The 18,080-nt window shown below is 38.4% G+C and overlaps 5 protein-coding genes across 7 annotated transcripts; 4 read left to right on the top strand and 1 right to left on the bottom strand.

Moving 5' to 3' along the window:
* The first annotated feature begins 51 nt into the window (after positions 1-51).
* On the top strand, positions 52-4,861 carry sp1 (sp1 transcription factor). 2 transcript variants are annotated; one of them, XM_020936875.2, is made up of 6 exons: positions 52-148; positions 741-808; positions 1,410-2,781; positions 3,078-3,213; positions 3,642-3,832; positions 3,918-4,861. In XM_020936875.2, the coding sequence occupies exons 1-6, from the start codon at positions 142-144 to the stop codon at positions 4,211-4,213; spliced, it is 2,070 nt and encodes a 689-aa protein (XP_020792534.1). In that variant the 5' UTR covers positions 52-141; the 3' UTR covers positions 4,214-4,861. The 2 variants fall into 2 exon arrangements, with proteins under 2 accessions (XP_020792534.1, XP_055016634.1); XM_055160659.1 differs by lacking the exon at positions 52-148 and adding an exon at positions 184-364.
* Positions 4,862-5,683: 822 nt separating this feature from the next.
* On the bottom strand, positions 5,684-8,708 carry LOC110171142 (cell division cycle-associated protein 7-like). 2 transcript variants are annotated; one of them, XM_055160660.1, is made up of 9 exons: positions 8,567-8,708; positions 8,373-8,495; positions 7,905-8,231; positions 7,491-7,583; positions 7,250-7,399; positions 6,716-6,859; positions 6,485-6,634; positions 6,171-6,307; positions 5,684-5,809 (listed from the first exon to the last, which is right to left on the bottom strand). In XM_055160660.1, the coding sequence occupies exons 1-9, from the start codon at positions 8,567-8,569 to the stop codon at positions 5,773-5,775; spliced, it is 1,164 nt and encodes a 387-aa protein (XP_055016635.1). In that variant the 5' UTR covers positions 8,570-8,708; the 3' UTR covers positions 5,684-5,772. The 2 variants fall into 2 exon arrangements, with proteins under 2 accessions (XP_055016635.1, XP_055016636.1); XM_055160661.1 differs by lacking the exon at positions 5,684-5,809 and adding an exon at positions 5,835-6,049.
* Positions 8,709-8,985: 277 nt separating this feature from the next.
* LOC110171144 (bone morphogenetic protein receptor type-2-like) lies at positions 8,986-13,234 on the top strand. Its single transcript, XM_055160180.1, has 11 exons — positions 8,986-9,117; positions 9,474-9,662; positions 9,736-9,903; positions 10,052-10,138; positions 10,876-10,946; positions 11,037-11,252; positions 11,326-11,440; positions 11,729-11,880; positions 11,954-12,104; positions 12,197-12,333; positions 12,414-13,234. The coding sequence occupies exons 1-11, from the start codon at positions 9,081-9,083 to the stop codon at positions 12,510-12,512; spliced, it is 1,422 nt and encodes a 473-aa protein (XP_055016155.1). The 5' UTR covers positions 8,986-9,080; the 3' UTR covers positions 12,513-13,234.
* Positions 13,235-13,399: 165 nt separating this feature from the next.
* LOC110171131 (proline-rich protein 13-like) lies at positions 13,400-15,198 on the top strand. Its single transcript, XM_020936820.2, has 4 exons — positions 13,400-13,526; positions 13,695-13,739; positions 13,922-14,361; positions 14,609-15,198. The coding sequence occupies exons 2-4, from the start codon at positions 13,724-13,726 to the stop codon at positions 14,657-14,659; spliced, it is 507 nt and encodes a 168-aa protein (XP_020792479.1). The 5' UTR covers positions 13,400-13,526; positions 13,695-13,723; the 3' UTR covers positions 14,660-15,198.
* A 379-nt stretch (positions 15,199-15,577) lies between these two features.
* On the top strand, positions 15,578-18,054 carry LOC110171130 (protein lifeguard 1-like). The gene is made up of 4 exons (XM_020936819.2): positions 15,578-15,700; positions 15,908-15,953; positions 16,593-17,083; positions 17,788-18,054. Exons 2-4 carry the CDS (start codon positions 15,938-15,940, stop codon positions 17,818-17,820), a joined length of 540 nt encoding a protein of 179 aa, XP_020792478.1. The 5' UTR covers positions 15,578-15,700; positions 15,908-15,937; the 3' UTR covers positions 17,821-18,054.
* The last annotated feature ends 26 nt before the right edge of the window (positions 18,055-18,080 follow it).

The raw sequence follows: 18,080 nt of genomic DNA, 5'->3' as shown, positions 1-18,080 counted from the left end.
GTTGGAGACCGCCGGCGCGTACAGGTGACTAAATCTAACGCACCGTGTTTCTTCTTCATAGGGGAGCACTCAAGTTTGTTTGAAGTTGTGAAAAGTTGTCAACCCGAAAAAGACTACACAAACTCCTCCCGTCTTCAAATTATGAGCAGTAAGTGAACTTTTTATCGTGACATTCCACGTTGCAGTGATTAGGGACACGCTGTGGATTTACAACTTTGTTGTTTCGAATGGGTTAACGTTAAATATTACTTCTAAATAATACTTAGATTGAAAGAAGACTTTGGTTGTTTCAAAGTACCACACTTGTAATTGTCGGTAACTACTACGCCGACAACATTTAGCTTTTAACCCAGTAAGCTAACAGGTCAGCTGCAAACTACTCCAGTTAAAATGACACGATTCTATTTCAACATTATGTTCATATATGAAACCGAAGTATGTAGAAACTTGTGTTTGACGTAATAAGTGGTTTGTTTTCAAGTGCAACTCATGCTACGTTTGGTAACTTCCATACTTTTCCGAAGTAGCGTAGCTCCTGTGCTAGCTCACTCTTAACTTTGTAGCCTACTTGTGGCTGAATACTTGCATAAAGTAAGCTACTTAATCTTTGTCTCTTCAAACTGTCCAAACATGTCCATTGGGGTGAATTTTAAAGGCTGTGAACAACGTTTTTGTAATATACGACGTAGTGTTGTAAGTCGTACTACTTTTGAGTCATCTTAACACATTTTCTTCCGCAGATCAGCAGCAGGGTGAAATGGCCGCTGCGGAGAGCGGAGCTGGGTTCAACCAGAAACGAAACTCACAAGTAGGTTGTGGTTCTGAAGTTACGTTTGTTAATACAACCATGACTGCTTTTGTACTTTTTGACGACTCGATTTGCGACCCTGTTAGACCGCTCCATGGGTTGTTGATTTTCTCAGCGGAGCACATGTCATTGGGGTGGGGAATGGGCAGGTAAAATGCGCCCACACGGGGTGTTCCCCTCGAAGCCCGGCTCTGTGTGTTCAGTCTTGCTCGGCCCATTTGGCCTGCTTCAGAGGGGGTGGCTAGAGCACCGTGTCACTTTATAGGGCAAAATAAAGTGTGGGAGGGAGATGGGTGGGTTACGGGGGAGGGGAAGTCGAGCCCGCCGCTTCTGTGGAAAAAAGTGTAATCCCTCCCATGTGGTCCCACCCTGATTCTCTTTGCAACATGCACACCACTCTACTAATTCAGGAGACCACTGAAGAGTGAGGACAATACAGTGAATAGTGTTTTATTAATTTACTTAAATTAAAATTAAGATTGTTTTATCTTTATGTTTTATATTATTTATGATGAAATGCAATCTGTGGCTTTATTAGCCAGTGTTAAATGTTTCCTCAAGTTTATAAACTGTTGATTTTTGTTTTGTTTTGTTTCCTCAGGATTCACAGCAGCCATCTCCTTTGGCCTTGTTAGCTGCAACATGCAGTAGACTTGACAACCCTGGTGAAAATGATTCTGCTGATGAACAGCAAAACCAACAGCAACAACTTGATATGAATGCAGATGTTTTTACGTCCAACGCTAACGGTTGGCAAGTTATTCCTCTGAGTGTTCAGGCCTCTTCAGGTTCCAACACTGTTACCACTGACTCTGTGGTTGGAGATTCGGGCAAGAGCAGGCAGGGTCTCTCCTCCTCAATCGCTGTTAGCACTCAGGCACAGCCAGCTCAGCAGCAACAGTATGTGGTGGCACAGGCTCCATCAGTGCAGGGTCAGCAGATCCTCACCACATTATCAGGGGTTATGCCTAACATTCAGTACCAGGTAATTCCACAATTTCAGACTGTAGATGGCCAGCCACTGCAGTTCACACAGGCTCAGCAGGATCCTGCTGTATCTGCAGCCACTGCAGGAGCACCACAGTTTCAGATTGTGTCGTCTCCTAATGGACAACAGATTATAGCTGCAACCAACAGAGCTGGAGGAGCTGGGAACATCATAACAATGCCCAGCCTGATTCAGGGAGCTATCCCAATACAAAACATTAGCTTGGGCAACAGTGTTTTACAAAATCAAGCTCAATTCTTGGCAAATATGCCAGTGTCCTTGAATGGAAACATTACCATCTTGCCTGTTAGTGCTGGGACAACTGGGGGTGGGGATGTCAATAGTGGAGGAGATGCAGAGGGAAATCAACTTATGCAGCAACAGACACAACAGTCTGTATCTAACAGCAGTGCATTTATGACCAGTGCCTCCACAGCTACTACACAAACCACCTCTGCTTTTGGAATAACACAGAACACCAATGCATTTCAGCAGAATGCAGCTTCTCTTGGTGTGGCCATTCAGACCGAAAATAGAGAAGGACAGCAACCTCAACAGATTGTAATTCAGCCCCAGCAGGTTATCCAAGGTGCAACATCTCTTCAGACCATCCAAGCTAGTGCAGTACCCAATGCAACTAACCCGGTGTTTGCTACACCCACACTTACCCAGGAAGGACTTCAAAACCTTCAAATTATGCCAAACACAGGCCCCATCCTGCTACGCACTGTTGGCCCTAACGGGCAGGTGAGCTGGCAGACCATTCAAATTCAAAGTCCTACAGGAGCACAGATCACATTGGCTCCAGTGCAGTCCATCCCCCAGCTGGGCCAGACCCAGGCATCTGCTTCAACGGCAGCCGGAGTATCGGTAAATGCAGTCCAAATCCCAGGCATTCAAACCATAAATCTCAACTCACTTGGAAACTCGGGGCTGCAGATGCACCAACTACAAAGTCTCCCTCTCACCATTGCAAGTCAGCCAGGTTAGTTTTTGCTTTTGGTGGCACTTATAAAGGTCCTGAGTTTTTGATATGGGCATTTAAAAAAATTTCCTATGCTTTTACCTTAACATTATTCAAAATGGTATCCGGTCTCTATTTGTTAAGAGCCCACCTTCTTTGTACTGGTTTAACCTGTTCCTCTGCCTTACTTGTGTGGCCTACTTAATGTTTGTGTAAAAGGAAACTTTACCTGAAGGCTCATTTTGAAACTGCAGCTTTTAAGGTTAAACAAAAATGTACAGAACATGTTAACCCAAGTGTTTTTTTTCCCCTTATAGGTGAGCAGTCATTGCACCCAAGTGGAGATGTTCTGAATGACAGCACTGTTGTGGATGAAGTAGATTCTCCACCACAAGGCCGACGCAACAGAAGAGAAGCTTGTACCTGCCCTTTTTGCAAAGATGGAGACAGCCGGTATGTTTCAGTTGAAAATGGAACTGCTGTTAACAAATTAATGCCTAAAATATAACCGCTCATTTAAAAAGGAAGTAGGTGAACATGCATTTTAACACAAAGCAGTGACTGATTGGAACCTATCTGCGCTCTTGATCCACACTGATTTCTCTTCCATTGTTCAGGAATGCTGTTTTAGAAGACCTTAAGCATGTTTGTAATTGCTTCTAATACTGATTGTTGGGACAGTTGGGGAGGGTGGATAGCGTGAGAGTGCGTGTATGTGTCCGTGCCCAATATTGTATATTTGATGTATTGTCTTTGCTGCTCCTGTACCTGTTCTGAGGACCCTCTAAAAAACAAGATGCTCCATCTCTTATTAAATAAATGTAAATTTGTGTTTATATTTTGTTATCTTTTTGTGATAGTGATCTTTGTACTTTGAACAGGGACCCATCTAAAAAGAAGCAACATATTTGTCACATTGTGGGGTGTGGCAAGATCTATGGCAAGACCTCTCACTTAAGAGCTCACCTCCGCTGGCACACGGGAGAGCGGCCTTTTGCCTGCAGCTGGTCATTCTGTGGCAAACGCTTCACGCGCTCCGATGAGCTTCAGCGTCACAGAAGAACACACACAGGTCATTTGTCTTTGTCCACATTCAAATATTTTATTTGTAGTATTTTCAGGTTTTTAAAACATTTTGCTTTGTTTTTTTTTTGCAGGTGAAAAAAGGTTTGCTTGCCCAGAGTGTCCAAAACGCTTCATGCGTAGTGACCACTTGTCAAAGCACATCAAGACCCACTTAAATAAGAAAATTCCCTCTAGCAGCTCGGCAGTCTCTGAGTCTACAGATGCAGCGTCTCCTGCAGCAGGTTCTGAGGCGGGCTCTGGAGCTGTGACAGCAGGGGACCACACTATCGTCACCATGGAGACTCTGTCCGCTGAGAGCATAGCGCGATTAGCCAGCAATGGCATCAATATGATTAATCTGCACCAGCTTAATGGAAACAGCTACTGAGACTGTTAAGACAAAAGTTGGACATAAGGGTGAATCCTTGGAAATGTCAAATCTTGACAGCAATGCAACACTGACATTCATTTTATGGACACTGCTTTTGACTGTGGTTTCTCAGTCTTTTAAATCTATAGCATCCATTTAGGCAAGTGAGCCAGAAACAAATCAGTTTGCCATGTAATCTTCAGTGGGCATGTGCTCTGCATGAAGATTATACATGGAATTGGACAAACTGGCTAATTTATACAAAAACCTGTCTCCACAAACATTACACAGTAATTCATGCTCGCTTTAAAAGAATTGCATCTTTCCCAAGAGGTTTTTCATGCTTAAACTGTAATTTAAATGTGACATATTGGACTGAACACACAGTAGGGGCTGAAATTTATCTTTCATATTAAATCAGGAAACAAAATTAACGTCTCAACTAAATCAAGACCACAATGTGTTGTGTTGCATTCGGGTAACTCAAGTGAACTTTTTTGTAGGTACCATCTTAAGCCATCTTACTTTCCTATGTTTCTGATAGCCCAGCTATTTAGATTTTTGTATATTTTTTGCTCATGTAAAAATGCTATCTTAGGCATGGTCATTTTACAGAAAATATTACATATGATTTGCCTTTGTTGAATGAATTTAACTGCACAATCATTTTAATCTCATGTTATTTTTATGTAGTTTTATGTGCAAGTTTAACAGTTTGTCAAAACAGTAAGTCCATAGGGCTATACTATGAAGCAACTTAGTCAGAGCACGGCTTTGTGAGAGCTTGCTTCTCAAACTTTAATCCCCGTTTAAAGGAAAAAAGTATCACAATTTTATTACCTATGCATCTCTCCAACACAGTACAGTATTGCAAAACTATATTAACCATCATTAACAACTCATGTATGGGTCTACAAATGCATAGAATGAAAATTATGCAAGACAAAGGGTCGTGTGTGCATTTAGTTCACCGAACACTGGACAGCAGTTGACATTTTTTTGAAAATTAAAAAAAAAAAAACAGCACCCTGTGAATAAGTTAATATCTGCTGCCTTTGTTTAAATAAATCTGGTCAAAGGTCAAATTAAGGCTTGATGGTGCATAACCATGAATATTGTGTTTATAAGCCTCCAATGTTTTTTTTGTGGAATTTATTGTTTTGCCTCGTTTAATTTTCCTTTGGCCTTTGTAATGTCCCTACATTAAATGTCAAAGGTTGACATAATCTAATCTGTACTGCCTATAGTTTGAAAAGTGGAGGGCACGTCAAAAGTAAATGGTAGAATATATAAATTAAGTACCTAGTGAGAAATACATTTTACTTTTTTTTTGTAAATACGCTAACGTGAAATGTCTATTTTAAAATACCTGTTTTGTCAATGTTTTTTCAAACTTTTAATCTATATTTTAAATAAGGGATTTTACAGTGTATCATGACTGCACACAGCTGTGGCCTATTAAAATGTATAAACATGGACCATCCAAGCTTTTATATTTTATACAACAGAATTAAAGAAACTTTATTTGTTAAAATCACTTAAAAACAATACTCATTGTTTACCACTGCTTGTTGAATTCACATTTCTTCCTCATTTTTCACTTTGTTTCGAAGGCTGGAAGCAAACATGAAATGAGTGAGACAATTTAACACATTTTTAATATATCAATTTAGTCAGCAACATGTTTCCATAGAACATTTGTGCATAATTCCATTTATGTCTAGAACGATCACAGATGAGCTGAAAATGTTGATACTGAAGTCCTATGGACAGTCTAAAAAGGACTGAGAACCACACGTTATCTTTAACTACACTAGCGCCATCTGCTGATGCATTCCCTTCATTTAGTCACACCTGCAAAATGAAACTTGATTTACACATGCAACCAAGGCAGACCACGTGTGTGTTACCATTATTGCTTTGCATGTTATATTTTGTGTATTATTACAGCCATGTAGTGTATAATACAAAATACCTTGTTAAATATGAATGTACATCAGAGAATCCATGATACTGAGCCAGAGGAAAGAGTATGCCTGTTGGACAGCGACCCTCACGCTGACGACAGAAGCTGCAGTTACATATTCCTCGGCATGGTGGGCAATTCCACTCCTAAATGGGAAAATGCTCCACTTGTTAGTTGTCATATATGATTATTTCCATCAGAGTTACAGGACCAAAAGTTAATATTTTTTTTATCTATCTATATCATTTTATGACTAAACAGGCAACTGCTAAACATAATTTATCTGCATTTTATCTGTAAAGAAGGAGTAAACAGTGTCTCACAGGGTTGAGCAGTGCCTTCTTGACATCTTCACCGTAACGGTTCCTCAAACAGGGACCACAAAACTGGCCCTGAATCCCTCTGCAGCCTTCATTACGGCAGCATGTTTTTGTGTCTATGGTCTTCTGTCTGCATTGGTGACAGGTAGAGCCCTAAATGTTACCCAAGACAATCCAGTATTACTTCAATAACCAGTGATGACCTGCACAGAGCAGTGACAAGACAACACAGACCGAGACTTTGTTGTAGACCTTCTCCGTCATACTGTCTGCCACCAGTTCCAGTTCTTCCTCTGTGATATCTTCAATTGGACGAATCACATGAGGTTTGGTCTGATAAGGTCGAGGGGTCCCACGTCCTTGTGGAGGTCTTCTGACCTGGGCATTGCAGAGATAATTTAGATTTGGACACAGTAGCTCACACATAACAATTTAATATAATAACAAAGAGTAAAAAATATAAATGGCTATAATAAATTCTAAATAAGTGGCAAAAGATGGCAAGAGACAGCTGTCAGATAAGGCATAATTGTATAAATGTATACATACAAGTCAAAATAAAAATAAAAATCTCAGCTATACATGTACAGGCAGCAGTGTAAGCTTTATGGCCAGGCTAGTATGCTTGTCAGTAAGCACTCCATGTGCAGAAGAAATAAAATAATCTTACAATGGTTATGAGCTCAGTTTATGTTGCATTTGGTAATGGAAATAATTATGGTAATGCAGACAGATAGCTTTTTGTTCAACTACAGATAAACAAGAGACCTCCAGTAATTCGTCTTCCAGGGTGAGTTCCAGTTCTTCCTCCTCCTCTTGAGTATTCTTAGGCTCATTATTTCCTCCCATGGAGCGAGTACATCGACGGGATGCACGCTCAGGATTTTTCCTCAGGTCACCTCCAGAACACGGTGGATGCTACATGAAGAAAGAATGAACCATCATAAGAAAAAAAAAAAAAAGAAAGTTTTTTTTTTTTCAACATTCTTACTCTTAGAACATTACTTACTGGGCTTTTCTTCTTTGCTTGTTTCCCTGCTTGTTTTTTCAGAAATCCAGCACCTCCAGGCATCGTTTGCAAATCTGCCATCAGCTGGGCTAGCTGGCAAGACCAAGGTAAGTCATGTTAAATATTAAGATGATATGCCAATTATTATGTTAAATGATATTGACTAATTCCACTGCAAGTTTTTGTGACAATGTGACAAAATAAAAATTATACTTGTTAAACATTTTGAAGAGTTTGGTGGATTTGGTGGTTAGTTGTAGCCTACATAAAGAAAGATTCTAAAAGACAACATTATGAAGTAACGAGCACCTATTAAAATGTGCATGACATTTTACACCCACTGCATTTTTGGTGTGTGTTTTCTTTACATGTTTAATACTTTTTTAGGTGTTTGGATGTGTGTATATTCTTTACCATTGCTTTGTTGGCTTTGATATTTTGTTCCCTCTTGGCCAAAAAGGACTCTGCTTCATGATAAGCTTCACTCTTTAGAGGAGAAAATTGCACCACCGTTTTTTCCATTTCTTCAAAAGTGACATGTTTCTCCTTTTGGGTCTCAGGGGTCTTTTTTGAGACTGTCTTTGCAGGCACGTTTTCAGTTTCTTCATCAGATGACTGGGGGTTTAAACGTGTTAAGCGCAGGGCCACTCTTAGCTTGAAGGGTTGGGTCGGTTTGCATGTGCCTTCCTGTTTGGTGGGGTCGTTATCAGACCATTTGCCTTTATTTTCCCAATCTAATGTCTGGAAAAAATAAAACATTAGCAATGCAGGTTTGTTAAATTCTCTAATAATCCAGACTTCTGAACTAGTTTGTTTTCATACAAAGTAAGCCCACAATAGGCTTAACGCTGTCTGAAATTGTCAGAACAGACGCAGTGTTACCTTATACTCTTTGTCGTTCAGTTCACCTTCAGAAAATCCGTAAAATGTCTTGTCATTGTCTGAATCCTCAGCAAAAATGTCAGCAAGTTCTTTAGTGAGGGAGTGCATTCCATAAAACACAGCCTGGATAGGGAAAAAAAAGAAGCAAACGTTTTAATGTTATTATTGCCAATTCTAATAAAATTTTTACTTACCATTTTTGTTTATCAAATGTGTACGAATTCAAGTTCAGAATGTCCAGACCACGCGCAGCAGCTGAATGTCCAATCAGTGATTAAAAATGGCACATGCGCATTTTGTGGACTCGTGCGCCTCCTAGGGTCGGTGGAGGTCTGTGGCTAGTGGTTACTTTATATTTTTAATTTAAATTATGTGTGTATGTTTGTTTGTTCAAACTTTGGGTAGGCTTTAGGTGGTACTGAAGGTCAAACAACAGGTTTGAAAGGGTTAAGTGCTATGTTGGTGTTTGCATCTCAAGATCAGCTCTCATAATTACATTAAATTGTTCAAAATGTAAATAAAATAATTAATTAGCCTACTGACTGTAGTCTCTGCCCATTTAACCAATTCCTAAGTAGGCATGTGGCCGAACTGTGCTCCCTCAGCTGTGTGCAGGTGTGCAGTGGGAGTGATGCTGGGAAACGTGGGAACCCCCCCACATTCTTATGCCTGATAAATAGTTGCTTTTGCTGTCTGGCTGGAGAGGCCATGGCTCTTTTCTGGCGACATCGGTGGCTACTTGTGGGTAAGTCTGCCTTTTAAAATATTATTCCAGTACATGAATCTTATGAATAGCCTGATGATACTATATATATATATATATATATATATATATATATATATATATATATATATATATATATATATATATATATATATATATATGTATACTTTTATTGAAATTGTACACCATGAAAAAGGGAGAAAATTGGACACTAATTAGAAAATATGCCTACATTTAACTTATAACCTCTCGATAAGGTATATACCTAACTCTGTCACATTCAGTAGGCTACTTATTTTTCCATATTGTTGATCATTCAACTACACACATCAGTACATCTAGTGTTTATAGCAAATTTGTGTTTTTTTTTTTCTCAGAATGTGTCATCCTAAGCATCACCCATTTGGCTTTATCTCAGAAGAGGCGGTGTATTTTCCAAGTTCCACACAACCTTGATTTTCATGAGTATGGTTATGTGAATGGATCAGTGCAGTATTGTGATTTTACTGATTGCTGTGTAGGTTATTACATAATCAAAAATGGTGAACTTGAAGTTGAATCTCTTGGTAAGAAAGTCTTGTGTCATTAACATAGTAGTACCTATTGTGTTCTTAATAATTTTGAGCTTTTTTATTTCAGGGTGTTATTTGACAGAAAAGTCTTGTTCAAATTCAAGGTGCTCAAGAACACCCTTTGACAGAAATCACATTAGATGTATTTGTAATAGTGACTTATGCAATGACAACATTACATGGACTCCAGAGCAACCTCTTCCACTCACATACTCCTATGATATTTACTTCTATGGTATGACTTGGTCTCAAATTGTCAATGTAAATAATGATTATATATATATATATATATATATATATATATATATATATATATATATATATATATATATATATATATATATATATATATATATATATATAAACTTTTTTTTTTTTTTTAGTTGGGATATTGGTGGTTTGTTCGATATTGGCCCTGGTAGTATTTTGTGTAGCTGTGGCCACATTTAACCTCTTCCGCAAAGAAACAAGTAAGTACTCTCCATACAAATGCTGGTGGTGGTTCAAGGGTCCATATTATGCTGTTTCTTGATCTATGTTAGGTGGAATTGTGTTTTGTTAACACACAAACTTTGTATATTTAGGCTTCTATCAAACAAAAAACAATCTGTTCTTCCTTCTGATACTTTATGGTAATACAGGAAGTCCTCCACTTTGTTTTTAAACTCCATACACCTTCAATAAAATTTTGATAAGCTATGGAATTGCCAGTCTCTACTAAACAAAAGGTAAAAGGTAGCTGTTTATTTGAAAAGTACCACTTCATGAGATCACAATGTGAAACGGAGCTTTGGAGATATAGACAAGACTAATAACAAAGGGTTACTGAAACATGTATGAATGAAACAAAACACAACTCCAGGTATGTTTTTGATGAGGAAACAACATGGCTTAAAGCTCACATGAAGCCATTTTGTATAATATAGGACCTTTAATTTCTGTTGGATCAACTGTTTTTCATTGAACCCCTGCTCTCCTTTTCAAAACATTCCAAGCTCATGTGTTTGTATTTGATAAATGTGTTCTCATGGTGCACCTTGAAACAGTTTAATTCTTTGCTGTGGCCTGACCTTGGTTTTTATCTCTGCCAGAATCCTCCCTTACGCCCCAATTCTTTGTTCATTTTCAATAAACGTCACACCATTATAAAGTATGGAGAAAGGTCTTTTGATAATATGATTACATATCCTTTTAATATTATTTTTAGAAGAACGTGCAAACTCTCTTCATGATCCACTGTGTGCCAAACCCGCAGACATTGACATACAACTACAGCGGGTATGCAATGCGCATAGTTCACAAACAGCTTTTTCAGCACTATTGTCAGTTAGCCACTATTTAATTATGGTAAAATGCATCTTGTTTCAGATTGTGTGTGAAGGGGTTTTTGCTACTGTTTGGGAAGGGAGATACCAGGGCACCCGTGTGGCTGTGAAGGTTTTTCCTATGGCCTGGAAACACAAGTTTATTGCAGAACGTGAAGTTTACCAGCTTCCATTGATGGCACAGGAAGGGATTGTCCAGTTCTTGGGCTCTGGACCTATTGGCACATATGAAGTCCTTGTTCTTCAATATGCTAAATATGTAAGTGCTTGTATCAAAGTTTGTATAAGTTTATGAAGTGGTACAAAGTTTTGAGTTGGACAATTTATTTCAGGGTTCTCTGCATTCTTATTTATCAACACACACCTCCAGCTGGAAGTCATCACTCGTGTTGTGTCAGTCCTTATCACAGGGACTTTCTTACCTCCACTCAGACCTTCACAAAGATGGTACTTATCTTGCATCTACTGTAGAACTGCTCTGAACTGCTATATAACAGTATGTTCTAGGATTCTAACTAAAAAACAACAATACTATGCTAATGAATTCTAAAACTCATTAAACTAGATACTGAATTGAATAGGTGTTGAAAATTACTTTCTATTTACATTCTAAATTACACTCTATTGTCTAAAACCTAACCTTGTCTTCAGTATAATGAAGATTGAAATTGTAGTGCTGATATACAAATCTGACAACACATCTATAAATAATTGAACCCGTATTGTTTCTTGCAGGTGTTCATAAGCCTGCAGTGGCCCATAGAGACCTCAGCAGCTCTAATGTCCTTGTGAAAGCAGATGGAACCTGTGCCCTTAGTGATTTTGGGTGCTCTACTATTCTGTGCTCTGGGCCAAACAGCTGTCATTTTTACTCCAGAAAACTAGAAGTGAAGTCATACACGCATTTATAGTATTTGTAACATGGGCAAGTAATAATGCATTTTCTTACTGTAACTGCAGGGTGAAAGCCGGATGGGTACGCTGCGTTACATGTCACCTGAGATCCTGCAGGGCTCTGTGTGCCTTAACAGTAACTGGTGTCTTCAGGGAGACATCTACTCTTTGGGACTAGTCCTGTGGGAAATCTGGATGCGATGCTCTGATTTATTTGGTAGTTAAAATAAAAATAATGTGACAAATTAAGTAGTAAAAATAAGTCAAATTTATATTTGCAACAGGCAATGACAATGTCCCCATCTGCAGGTGAGAGGATTCCACTGCATCTACTTCCATATGAAAACGAGTTGGGGACCAGTGTATCACTAGAAAACCTCCTCCAGCATGTATTTTACATGGACCAACGACCAAAAATCCCAGAAGTCTGGCAACAGCACCCACAGGTAGGCTATCTTACATTAATTTTCAAGTTTTAAATTGCTCTCTTTGTATTTATTGCTTGTTTTTTGTGATGTATTTTCAGGGGGAAGCAATCCAGGAACTTTTGTGCGATTGTTGGGACTCTGATGCAGATGCAAGACTATCTGTTTCATGTGTTTTGAACAGATTAGTCTCATTTTAGTGATATTGTTCATATTCTGTTACTTTTCAGTGGTCTAATATACTCTATCTAGATTAGAATATTTTTAGGAAAATTCTTGCATTAATATTACATCCGTCCATCTTCCTGTGCTTATGTCTGGCCAATCTTCCCTCACCCCAGACACTTTCTCCAACTCTTTTGGGGGGACCTCAAGATGTTCATTGGACTGTCAACAGAGATAGTCTTTCTATTCAATTCAGAGTAGCATAAATTCTAATGTCAGCACCATCAAACTGAAAATGGCTTCTGAAAATGAGATGAAACATCTTGATAGCAAAAACAGTGTCCAGATCACTACCCTAAAAAACACTCCTGGACGAATGAGGGACTACAGCATCTAGTCCAATATTACAAACTTAAATATCAGGCTGGTTACTTGGTATTTGTTAACACAAATGTGTTGCCTTTTTGCTTGGTCCACATGATAGCCTATATATATAGGCAATACGACATTCAAAATAGCTTTTAGCTTTTATTATACACTGAAAATAAATTTTATTTTTAGTACATTTTGAAACGCATCCAGATGACAACTATCTGGGTTGTAACAGCAGTAAAGCTTAACTTGAATTGTGACAGTTTGCGTGCCAAATCCAGAACGATATCTCTCTGTATTTATTAAAGTATTGAAAAGTGTGAATTCTGGATCCCAAATGTTCTGTAAGATATAGACCTACAGGGCGAATTTTGAAGAATGTTGAATTGAACGATACTATACTGTCAGTGAATAAAAAACATAGTATATTTATTTGTGTACCTTTATATAAAGACTTGAAAACAACGCTTTTAATTAATAAATAAAGTAATTGTCAAACTCTTCTTTGTCTGCTCAGACGAAGTGGGCGGGATCCTCTAACATGGGGCGTGTCTTGTGCATTTTTTCCGTGGCCTTGCGCTTCTCAACGCGGAAGAAAAACAATACTGTTCAAGTCCAAACAAATTCCCGTTTTACATCCGAAAGACGTTTTTGAGGCAACGGTGCGGTCTAAAGCTGTAAGTACTACGTTATTATTAGAGTGGAGATATGGATATGTGAGAGTAACGTCATAAATTACCATGTTCATGATCATCTTAAGTTTACTTATCAACAAAACTGCAATGAATAGCTAATATAGAGCTTACCCAACGTCTTTCCTCATAGCGTATGCATTTTTCTTTTAGCATCTCGTGAGGCCTACATAAGACAGAACATGTGGCCTAATCAAGGTAGGCACAGCTTACTTGTTTTATTAAATTATGTAAATAAATAATAAATATGTACTATATTTAGTTATTGTTTTGCCTGGAATGTCCCACAGTATGACATTAAACTCTTCTATCTTGCATTATTCATTTAAGTGTTTTTATTGCTCAAAAATGCCTTTGACTTCTACTGTATAATTTCACAGGCCCACCTCCTCCTACGGGTCCACCAAACCCTGCATATCCACCAGGCTACAACCCTTCTTACCCATCTGCTGCTCCTGGTTACTTTCCTCAGCCAGGTTATTCAGCAGGTCAGTACCCTGCTGGTATGACCCCCAATATGTTTCCTGGAACCGTGCCCTATGGAACCCCTACTGGAGGCCACTCTTACCCTGCTGGCCAAGGTGGATATCCTGCAGGTGTCCCTCCTGGCTGTTACCCACACTCCCCAAAAGGAGGGCATCACAAAGATCATAAGGGTCACCATGGCGCAGGAGGATGTTCGGGTGGTGTAGTAGCAGGATATGGAGTTCCAGGACACAAAGGCCATAAAAAAATGAAAAAGGATAAGAAAATGAAGAAAGGACATAAGGGGCATGGACATGGACACGGGCATGGACATGGACACCATAAACATGGCAAGGTGAGAGTAGGATATTGAGTGTTGATCACTGTTAACTAAAGTTTGCTGTTCTGAGAAATTAGACAGTTTGCCATGGGTTGGTTTTAAGTGCATTCCCAAAATCAGGTGTTGTCATCTCTTTGCTCCTGATTGTATTTCCCCTTGAATATAACTATTATTTAGTAATGTGAGACGTAATTACAATTCTCATTAATTAGCTTGTACTTTGTTCTAATTGCTTGATTTTTTTTCTTCATTTTTCCTCCAGTCCTCCAGCAGCAGTAGCAGCAGCAGCAGCAGCAGCAGTGATTCTGACTAAGATCACCAATAGTGTACTACTTCATAAGGATGAATAGAAACGCCTGTTACTTACTACAATTATTTAACCAATCATCTTTAGAGCTTAATGTGTATTGTATGTAGCACATCATGTCTTCAAACACTATTCAATTCTGAAATATAGACCATAGCTTACAAGTGGGTAAATCTTATGAGATCTTTTCAGCTGAATGTATATTACAACCACATTTTTATGAAGCTATGGTAAAAATTGTACTTAAAGTTAGTCTAATTGAACTTGGTGAACTTTTATTTCATGTTGCCAATTACGCAGACATTAACCAAAGACAACAAAGACAAAACATCTGCACTTTGATAACAAAATTCTATCACTGCCTACCAGTGTTATAGGCTTTGTGATGTTATGCAAATGCAAGTTATTGATATATGCCTACACTTTTTTTTTTATTATAAAACAGAAACAGGTAGCTGGACCACAACCTGAAGAGAATATTATTTGAAAATGTGTAGGTCTACCAGTCAGCACAATTAGAAAATAAAATATTTTTTAAATCACCACTTCAATCTGCGTGTGTGTATGTGTGTGTGTCTCAAATTGAGAAGTCTCATTGTGGTAGGCCTATTTTGCCAACTTGGACAAATTCTAGACTATATTTCATAATATGAATAATGTTGCAATTGGACCGCATAAGGTAACTACAAACATGTATAGCCTATAGGCCTATCAAACGTCTGACAACAAGGGTCAAGGCAATATTTGTTGAAGTTGAGACATAGTGAAATAGTCTGCGATATAGCCTACGTACACATTTGGGCTGTTCCCGTGTCATGAATCCCTTTGTCAATTGTAATTGTCATACCTATACAGCAGTAGGTGAAACACCGGTTTTGCAAGTTACACTTTTGCCATTACGTCAATGAATTGTGTCGAGTGAGAGGACCGTGCGTAGCTTCTATGGGCGTGACCTCACCGTTTCCCTTACATCCCGTGCTGCTCAATGCGGAAGACAACAAGAGACGCTCCAGTCAGTTGATCAGAAGTCATCTACAGAAGTTCTTGGTAAGTTTATTTAATTCCACTTCTGATTTTAAATTCCCTGCCATTCCCTGCCCGCTATATATTCCAAGGCAGCTAAAGTCGTACTTACCTTTGATATAGGCCTGGCCTAAACTATTATTGTGATCTATAGCCCATGTGTTTAAACTGCAGTTTTGATGCGTATAAAAATGTTGTTTCAATATATATTGTTTTTACTTTATTTTACAGTTGTCTATATCTTAGAGTTACTTCTGAACCATGTGGCCAAATCAAGGTAGGTCAATATAACTTAAATGGTCCATGCTATTCTCTGATTTATGTTATGTTTCCTCATCAAAAACATACCTGGGGTTGTGTTTTGTTTAATTCAGATATGTTAATACACGAACCTTGCATGTTTAAGCTGAGTTTTCAAAATAAAAACACTCTGTTCCAACTTGTGATGTCATGTGGTAATACAGGAAGTGCCGGTGTTTTAAACTCTATACACCTACACTAGAATAATGTGGATAATTTCAGCCTTGGAATTGCCTATGTCTACTGAACAAAAGGTAAAATGTAGCTTTTAGCTTGAAAACTAACACTTCATGATATCAAGGTGGAACAGAGCTTTCTGGCTATATTTTTTAACATTAAGGTGGAAAGTTCACGGCCTGCCTGTGCTCACTAATTGACATCCTTTTCCTATTGCTTCATACTATGAAACATATAAAACTATTTGTCCACATGAAGACAAGGCATTTAGCAATAAAAACATCTGTGACCGGATATTAGTAGCATAGATAGGTTTAGTGCAAAACTCTGTGACATTCTCCATGGAGACAAGTAGCCACAACTGGAAAAGTTATGCAGAGTACCTAAATATCGAAAGTTACACATTATATTTACCAGCATGTTTTCTACTCTCAACCAGGCCCTCCTCCTCCAATGGCATCAACAAACCCTGCCTATCCTCCTGGTTGCAGCTATCCATGCAACCCTGCTGGTCCAGGAGCGTTTCCCCCACCCCCATACACCTCTTATCCAGCTGGTCAGTACCCACCTGGTCAGTTTCCTCCTTATCAGTACCCAGGAATGGCACCACATCCACATCCAGGGGCCATGCCTTATGGAGGCCAAGGGGCCCATGCTTATCCTCCTGCCTCAGGTGGATACCCTCATGTTCCTCCTGTGTATGTTCATCGTGGTCCTTTTCCACACTCTTCAAAAGGATATCACTTTGGTCTTCATAAAGGTCACCACAAATATTATCCTCCTCATCACCATGGGATGCACCCCATGCCTGGTGGGTTAGCAGCAGGTGTGGTAGCTGTTGGAATGGGTCTGATGGGTCACAAAGCCCACAAAAAGATGAAGAAAAGAATGAAGAAAGCACATAAAGGACACAAGTACTGGCATGGCAAGGTAAGCATATGCTCAAATCAAAGCCTGTAGCTTTTACTGATACCGTGAGTTATGTTTTATTTCATTCACACATGTTTAACACACAAACCCTGCATATTTAGCCTGATTTCTACTCTCAAACAGAAAGCACCACAATGCCATATGATAATATAGACCTACAGGGAGTGCTCCACTGTGTTTTATAAATTCCATACAACTTCACTACAATCATTTGGATGAGTCCAGCCCTGAAATTGCTAATCTCTCTGACTTGAAAACTACCAGTACATGACAAGATGGAACAGAGCATGCTGAATTTTGGAGATGTAAACAGACTAATAAGAAAGGGTTATTCAAACATGTGAATGAAACAAAACACAAATCAGAGTATGATTTTGATGAACTAACAACATTCTAACCTGACTTAAAGTTCAAGCGTCAATTTTGCATAATATAGGACATTTAATTACAAAAGCATTGGCTGATGTAATTTATGTGTCTTATCTGAATTCTAAGAAAAAAAAAACAAAACTGTATCCTCTCTATGCAGATTTAGGCACTTGCAACCCAGGTGCAGTTGTGATTGTAGTAAAAATATATTCTTTAATGATGGCAATTAAGGCATGACAGAGATTTTATAAAGAAGATGTAGCATTTCTTCATAGCTTTGTTACCTGTCTATAAATGCAAATACTAAGTACCTTGTAATTTTGTATTCTTTATAGTCATCCAGCAGCAGCAGCAGCGACTCTGACTGACAGCCACCCTTTAAGGTTCCAAAAGTGGAGAGTGGGAGTTCCTGACTACTGTTACACATAAATAATGACTGTATGCATTCTGTGCTTATATGATACACTGAGACATGTTAAATTACAAAATAATTACATAAAAATGACAAAATAATATATTATTAATTATAAACTATGAATAATTATAAACTCATTGTTTGTAATAAATAAATAAATAAATAAATAAATAAATCTAAATATATATATATATATATATTTTTTTTTTTTTT

This window comes from Boleophthalmus pectinirostris, unplaced genomic scaffold (genome assembly GCF_026225935.1).
Source record: "Boleophthalmus pectinirostris isolate CB_2022bp ecotype Guang Dong unplaced genomic scaffold, ASM2622593v1 HiC_scaffold_3, whole genome shotgun sequence".
NCBI classification, from domain to species: domain Eukaryota; kingdom Metazoa; phylum Chordata; class Actinopteri; order Gobiiformes; family Gobiidae; genus Boleophthalmus; species Boleophthalmus pectinirostris.
Note: the sequence above shows the minus strand (reverse complement) of the source record. Positions and strands in the feature narration are given on the sequence as shown.